General features: G+C 40.7%; 1 protein-coding gene across 5 annotated transcripts in view; it reads left to right on the top strand.

Annotated features, from left to right (window-relative positions):
- Positions 1 to 2,442: 2,442 nt before the first annotated feature.
- Positions 2,443 to 8,467, top strand: part of rasgrp4 (RAS guanyl releasing protein 4) — a 34,235-nt gene continuing 28,210 nt past the window's right edge. For 2 of the 5 annotated variants that reach the window (XM_066684744.1, XM_066684743.1), the window contains exon 1: positions 2,443 to 2,739. In XM_066684744.1, coding sequence (XP_066540841.1) covers positions 2,657 to 2,739 — 83 coding nt within the window. In that variant the 5' untranslated portion in view covers positions 2,443 to 2,656. Of the gene's footprint in view, positions 2,740 to 3,356; positions 3,710 to 8,467 lie in introns of those variants that run through there. The other 3 variants (XM_066684741.1, XM_066684740.1, XM_066684742.1) reach the window with 2 other exon arrangements.

The following is an 8,467-nucleotide window of genomic DNA, read 5'->3' as shown; positions in this document are numbered from 1 at the left end:
AGCAAAGGTCTGTGAGATCCAGGAGAGAAAGCAATAACACAGCAAGTAGAGGCAGGCCACAGTTGCTCAACATTGTTAAAGTAGGCCCTGAGGCTCAGTTCCTCTGCTGCAGTCCTCAAGGCTCGTGGTCAAAAAAAGACAGAGTTTGGTTAAAAGTCAGATTCACATAATTTTCTCCTTTAGCTCAAATGTGTTCAGTCAGCCAAGACATGCCTTGTGGTGTCTGAAGCTTTTTTTTTTTGTAGTAAGTAAAAGTCTATATATGCTAATTAGCATTGTGCAAGTCACCTGCCCAAACATCACTGCCGTTTTCTCAAACCACACTGAGTTAAGTAACTTTTAGTAGACATGCTCATGTGGTTTTTGACACTGCAGGCCATGCTCATATTTACAAAGTGGTCAGAAGTACCTAGCATAGCTGGAATCAATAGTACCTATGTTTAAAGTTAATTTTTGTATGTATTTTTGTCCATATTTAGAGATATCAGTATCTTCTACAATTTCAGAAAACACAAAGTCTTTTAGAGCTTGGCAACTTGGCACAAGTGTGAGGCATTTTGATGCTAAACTTTGACAGTTGGCTTCCGTTACTGATTAGCTTTGTATCTGGAACATCAGACACCAAACATGACTTCAATGACTGACACCTTTCATTATTAAATGCAATGGTTTTATATATTAAATCGTGACCACTTAAAGAACCATGAAGATGCTTAAAATAGTATTACAAAGTTCAGTCTTAGAAGTTTTTCATTAGGAGATATTGAGACCTGGGCTCTGAGTTTACCAAACCATTTTTCTGAAAACAGAAACAGATATTTTTTTAGCGTTTATTTAGCATTGAGCTGTTTTCTCACAGTAAATCTGAAGTGAGAGTATAGCTTGGTATTTTATCCCTTAAAGCTCCTGAAAAATAAAATCTAATGAGGACAGATTAGGTAGTCAACCAAGTCTTGCATGGCTGTTATGAGTTCCGTTTTCTGTGTGTGGGGGGTAATGTTTTTGTAATTTTTCCCCTTCCATATGAAAGTTTATGCTGTTCAGGGTCCAGATCCTACCCAGAATCACTGGGCGCAAGGCAGGAACACACATTGGAGGGGAGACAGTCCTTCACAGGGTAACACACACCCACACATTCACTCACACATCTACCTATGGACGCTTTTGTGTCGCCAATCCACCTACCAACATGTGTTTTTGGACTGTGGGAGGAAACCGGAGCACCCGGAGGAAACCCACGCAGACACAGGGAGAACACACCACACTCCTCACAGAAAGTCACCCGGAGGAAACCCACGCAGACACAGGGAGAACACACCACACTCCTCACAGACTGTCACCCGGAGGAAACCCACGCGGACACAGGGAGAACACACCACACTCCTCACAGACTATCAGTCACCTGGAGGAAACCCACGCAGACACAGGGAGAACACACCACACTCCTCACAAACAGTCACCTGGTGGAAACCCACGCAGACACAGGGAGAACACACCACACTACTCACAGACAGTCACCCGGAGAAAACCCACGCAGACACAGGGAGAACACACCACACTCCTCACAGACAGTCACCCGGAGGAAACCCACACAGATACAGGGAGAACACACCACACTCCTCACAGACAGTCACCTGGAGCGGGACTCGAACCCACAACCTCCAGGTCCCTGGAGTTGTGTGTTTGCGACACCTACCTGCTGCACCACATTTGTTAAGGTGAATTGTGCGTTGACACTCCTCTCTTGATAGACCTCTGTGCAGAACTAATCCTGATCCTGAAAATAAATGTATACAATTGTACAAGTGATCAGCAAACAGTTGAACCCATGTCTGTATTGGGACTGTAAACGTGAACAAGTGTCTCTCGCCCTTGTAATGCACTTCTGATTGTGTTTTTCAATGATGTTTAATTTGTATTGCTCACTCTCACGCTGCATTTCACAACAGCCCGCTCTCTCGTCCGCTCCCTTTGTCTGTCATAGTCATGCCCTCCCTTTTTCACACACATACACACAAACACCCTACCACACACACTCACACACACAAACACACACACACACACACACACACACAAATGACAGTTCCCCTATCTCTCAGAGCCAGTGTCTCTGTTTCTAATAGGGACTTGTTTGTCTTGACTGCTTTTAGCTCTGACGCTTCCCTTCCAAACACTTTTGGCATTTACTTTTTTTCACTTTTTGTAGCCGGTCACTTTTTTTGAGTGGGAGTTCTTCTTCTGTTTCTTGGTCTCTTCTCGTGGTGGTTAGGTTTGTTTTTGCGCTGCTTGTTTACTCAATCAGGTGGAGGTGTGGTGGTAGAGTGAGAAACACAGAGCGAGGGAGAGAGTGAGAGAGAAAGAGAGCGTGTGTGTGTGTGTGTGTGTGTGTGTGTGTGTGTGTGTGTGTGTGTGTGTGTGTGTGTGACTGAGAGAGAGAAAAAGAGAGAGGCTCAGCTGTCGCTCTACAGCACTCTTCTAGGCTGTTTTTGGCAGCTAACACAGCAGATCCTCTCAGGCAGAGAGAGAGAGAGGCTGCCTCTGCTCTGGGCGCCTCTTTTGTGAGGCATAGAGTACTGTTAGATACCCGCTCTACACCTAAACTCCTCCAGCCAGTGGAGCACCTATGGGAAAGTAGGGCTACAGGACTTCCTCACAGATGCCCCTACGGATCCAACGGGTCAGCGGAGGGAGTCAGAAAGAGGACCGGGCTTACACCATGATGCGGAAAGAGACTAAGAGGTACAAACATTGTCATAAGGGACTTCATAATGCACTCTTGTAAATATATGAAATTGGGCATCTCTGTATCTCTGTATCTCTGTATACATAGTCTGCTGTGAACTTATACATGCCATTTATTCTGTTGGTTATTCTCTTTAGCATATTGGAAAGAGTAGTAAACTTTGCCATAACTTTTCCACAAGAGACATTTTTCTTTACTCCACAACATGTAAAAGCCAGCAAATATTGAAGGACATGGATTGAATTTGACTTGTACAAAATGTCGTTCAGACCAAGGGCACCAAAACCTCTGCATGACACCTACACCAGCACTGATGACACTGCTCTTACAATCATACTAGCTTTAAGAGAGATTGTCTATAACTGCGTACAACAAGCACATGTTTCCGCGTGTTCATGATGTCCGTTAGGGCTTGTGCGAATTTGTCAGTGCAGAGCAATGCATAAAAAAACGAAAGAAAAAAATGACGCACGATAATTGTGGTTACCTGACAAGGCTGTGGTTTCCCTTCATGTTCTTTAGAATTTTCTGCTTGGGTTTCAATTGCCTGCACGCAAGGCAGCATAGCAGAAGGCTTTTTAGACTGGTAATGAGACACGAATCACAAGAGTTAAACGCTTTGAAAAAGCTCTGGACTGTTGTTTTGGGAGAGTGTTGTACTTTTTATTGGCATGGAGGACACGTGTTAAGGTTCTTTTTTATGATTTGAATCATCAGCTTTACTGTCTTTTGATCTCATTGAGGGGATTTCTCGTCGCTCTTTCTGACCTTAATATTTTTTGCTGCTGTCGTCGGCTGTGGAGGAAAGAACGACCTAAAGAGGGCAAAAGAGAGTGAGAGAGGTGATACAGACAAAATGTCATTTCGTGAGGACCTTCACAAAGCAAGGAAAAAAGCCTCTCGCTACATCTCAAGTCGCACACATTCTACTCTCGAGCGGAACACCACCAGCACATCCTTCTGCCAGTGAGTGATGTACATTTGTTTCAGGGGCCCAACTAATTTTCTTAGAAATTCCACCTAGGGAGCAGTGGGAGAGGGGAGCGAGGCAATTAATAATAATAGTTAGTTATGAGATGAGGTTTGTGGGTCTTGTGTCTTATTTATGCTGATCTCTGAGGTGATATCTGATTGCTGGGAAATGACAGGCAGCAGTGCTGCTATGAGCTGATAGCATCAGCTTCAGCCCCAGAGACAAGGCTGACAGCAGCTTTTAAGAAGAACTGTCACACTGGGTGCAACATTTAGAGTTATATCTAGAAATGAGTATATACCTCTTGTAAATACATCATTAGAATTATGCTACATCAATGTTAACAGTTTGTATATTATTCATAAACTAAGTATGACATGTGAAACATATGAGCTCAATGCCATGTGTCAGGTAGAGGATTGTAAACCTCCCTAGGTTTCCACAGCATTCTCCAGAATGATGGAGCCCAGACTTCTGGGACTGGAGTTTGCATTCCAGAGCAAATCACCCAACATCAGTACCAGACGTTAGTGATGAATACCATCAAGTAGGGTTCCAATATCAAACGTAAAGCCCTAGCCCCATGCAAATATTCTGTTCAGCTGTTCACATTGACTTCTAATGACACATTTATGAACTTAACGAACTTATGGAATCATTCTTTCAAAAGAAACCTTTTTTCCTTATATTTTGTTAAAAGAACATTTTCATTCATTTAAAAATGTCCCTCATTTACAGCCTTAGCAGAACTTTGTTGTCATCCAATAGTTTAAACACATGTATTCTTACACTTTGTAATACATTTATCCAGAGATAGTGGAAGGACTCTGAGGAATCTTATTGCTTTTTATTTTCTTCTGTAAAGAAGCATTAAGTGAAAATGTCTTTAGAGTCGATGACTAGGGAAATACATAATGACGTGATGTAATATTTAAATACTGTGTATAACACACAATAATACTATTCCTAAAAGTGACATCACTGAGAGCAGGAGATTGGAATGCATTTAGGAGATGGGAACTTCAGGTAGATAATTCTTTTAAAGTATCATCTATTAAAAGGCTCTTTTATTGGTGAGAAGTCTATATTTTATAAAATATTGCAGTGTTATAGGTTTACAAACATTTATCATTAAAAGAACACTGAAATTTCGATATATATTTTAAAATCAATAATTTTGATTATATAATCAAGTTCAGTTTGATATAGTGTTTTTTATGATGTGGTATTTGTTTTAAACTAATAACATTGAAATATTATAGTATATAGACTGCTTTTCTCACATTTAAAAGAACCTTTGAATGGGTGATACTTTAAAAGAATGATCTAAATGAAATGTGAGTGTGGAGAACCCTTTTATTGTTTAATGCCACATGATTACCATAAAAAGATTTTTCCTAGGATTCCTCATTCAGGACTAGAACTTTCATGGGTATGTGAGCAGAGGGTGTTCACACATTGGCTGTGTCCTATGTTTAGACCTTTTTTTCACAGATAAGACTTCTCTGCTTCTTGCTTTCCTGTGCTTTGGGTCCTTTTTCGTACATAAACAAACATTTTGATATTCCAGTTTGTCCAGTTTTAATAACAAGGTTGCTGCGCTTAATCCTGGTATTTGTAGTGTTGCTGAGGGTCATCGTTGTTGCTGTAAGCAGACTGTTTTGGAGGTCCCTAAAAGTTTTGCTTGTTGGGTATCATCAGTCATGACAAATCACTGTATGAGAAACTTAAATAGTTACCAGTGAATGGTCAGTTCTACAGATCCATTCATACTAATATCCACATGATATACACAGCTGCTGGCATTTCAGAGTAAATCACACACACAAAACAATTCACAATATTAGAATATTTACATATGAAACACAAAATGGGTTATGTGTGACGGGACTGAGTGTTCCGGGGCAAAAACAAGGCAGTCAAACAATTCTGGCATCAATTAATCAATTAACAAGAGAAAGACAGGAATTTGCATGTCTCTTCTGTTTGTGCATTTGTGTGGCCATGTATTTAATTCTATGTAGGGACCCAATGTTCCCACAGTGAGAGAAAGCATGGACGTTTTGGCATGGTGGGGACTTCTAGCTGGTCTCTATGATACAGGAAAACCTGTTTCATAACAAATCAACCATGAAAATGTATGATCCAAAAGAAGTCATGCTGAGGTTTAGACTTAAACTTAAACCTTCCTAAACTTAATGGATAATTCAAATGAAATTGCAGTTTTTGTTAGGATTTAGCAAAACTGATTCTGCAAAACTGAGAGTTGTTTGATATGAAGTGGTTCCTTGTATTTAAGGCATTTACCAATGTTAATTTCCTCACTTCTGTGCTGACAGGAACCAGTGGTCACAATGTATACAACACAAACACGGCCTTTTTAATTTACGCACCCTGACCCTGGACATGTCCAATACGAGGGTGAATTAATGTTTCAGGCAACAAGAAAAATGCTTAAACTTTTTATACAATAGGTCTAAACTCAGATGTCACATTCCTATCACTAGTATCATGAATTTAGTTTTCCCTCCTCTTTAGAACAGAGCATTTTTACAACAAATAACTCAATGCAAATGAGTTTGTTTACATCTTAACTATTGAATAATGCAGCAATTTAAAAGTTCTGTGGAATTCCCCTTCAACGTTAGGATTGAAATTTTCCTTCAAAGAAAGGAATACAAAATATTGTGTGTGTGTGTGTGTGTGTGTGTGTGTGTATTTGTGTAAAGGAAGAGGAGGGTCAATGGGGGATCTAACTGGAGAAGGAGCCAGGAACTGGGAGTAAAATACTGGCTACTGTGGCAGTGAGGGGAAGGGGAACGGAGGGGGGATTTCCAAAGAAAATGGAGAAGTTGTTTTCTGAATGACCTGAATAGAGCAGGGGTGCCGGAGGAGAGGAAGAGAAAGTGAGTGAGAACGAATAGCTCCTGTTTAAACCAGGAACACAAACATACTCCAATAAGTAAATCATTTCCATAATTGATACTGAAATATATATAAACTACAATATAGTGTCAGATAATTAAGCTCATTGCATGACTCCAAATGATTTTAAATGACTACTTACAACACATTAAGAAGATTGAACAAAAACTAGACAAATCAAATTGACCAATATTAGGGTTATTGATGAGATGTAAACTGACTTCACTCGACAAGACATCGTTTTTTCTTTTGCAGAGCAATGCACCGCACACCCATAGATACAAACACATGCAGAGACACAGACACACACATCCAGTCTCAAAAAGTAATGGCATTCCCTGTTCATACCCATCCATAACTTACACTGTGAAAGAGATACTGAATAATCCTACAGCATTTACATTTGCATGAGCATATTTACTAACACATTTACATTTTCAGCTTTCCTTTTTCTCTGACTTTACCTCCTCTAATGTGAGCTGTGTTTTATGCAATGCAGTATGTTGATGCAAATAAGGGACAGAGAGATGTGAGAGAGTATTTGCATATCATTCAATTCATTCATTTGCTGATAGAGAAGGAGACAAGGAGAACAGGTGAGAGAGAGAGGGACAGAGTAGTGGAGTGTGTGTGTGTGTGTGGGGGGGGGGGGGGGTCTGGTGGGAGAGATTAAAATACAGGGAGATGGAGAAAGGGAGTGGGATGTAGAGAAAGATGGAGAGTGAGAGTATAGTGTATGCCCTGTATTTTGTACACACACACACACACACACACATACATATATGAAAGAGAGAGAGTGAGCAAAATTGTGGACACCAGGTGACCTGGCTTTTTTTCTAATATGATGGTTTTCAATAGTGGGTGTTTGTCCCTATATTGCTGGAGGAGCAGCATCTATTTTATTTATTTATTTATTTTTTTTTTGGAAGGCTTAAACCAGTTATAAGAACATTGTTTAGGTCAGGTACTGCCGCTGGATGATTCGTTCTGAATCATAAAATCAATGCGACTCATGCCAAATAATTGGATTGTACTTAATTACTCCAGATCATACCTGTTCCAATGCTTCAGCTCAACTTTTGGGATGTGAGAGTGCTTTGGTCTAAACTGTGAGTACAGGAGAATTGAAAATGCATACGTTCTACTGGACAGCATAGACAGAGAGAGAGGCAGACAGAGTGAGAGAGAGAGACAGAGACTGAGAGAGAAGGGTTGGTCATTCTAAGAACTTGTCACCACTTCTCTGAAGACACAGCAAGTGTTTCCTGTTCATGTCATCACTTTGGCCATGTTCACACACACACACGCACGCACACACACTGCTCAGACTTTCAGAGCAGATTTATCAGTCTGAATAAACACAGGTTTCAACGTGTTTTACTGTTATAGTTTCAGAGCAACTTGGTACTTCTCTGGAAAAACTAAATTGAAAAACCTTATTTCCAAAGATCTGAAGACCATTCCAATAAAACTCTCTTGAATGACGTGAGAGAGAGAGAGAGAGAGAGAGAGAGAGAGAGAGAGAGAGAATCTGCTGGTTCTTTTTCCTGTGACATTGGTAGCATTGTCCTGTGACATTCATTTCTAACAAGCGTTAAACAGAGAAGTGAACTGTGTGCTGTGCAGACATCAGGCAGGTAATGGGACATGAACAGCAACAACAAACAGAGCGGTGCTGTGGCCAAAACAGAGGATACAATCAAACACGAGACCCTCCCCAGCCCATAAACATCAACACACATGCTATACCGGTACACTCTCTGGAACATGCACACACACGTTTACAGATTACGCCTTAAACACCTAGCCTGTTTCACTCCTGTTCA

This window comes from Hoplias malabaricus, chromosome 11 (genome assembly GCF_029633855.1).
Source record: "Hoplias malabaricus isolate fHopMal1 chromosome 11, fHopMal1.hap1, whole genome shotgun sequence".
Lineage (NCBI taxonomy): Eukaryota > Metazoa > Chordata > Actinopteri > Characiformes > Erythrinidae > Hoplias > Hoplias malabaricus.
The sequence above is the reverse complement of the archived record's forward strand: the minus strand, read 5'-3'. Positions and strand labels throughout refer to the sequence as shown.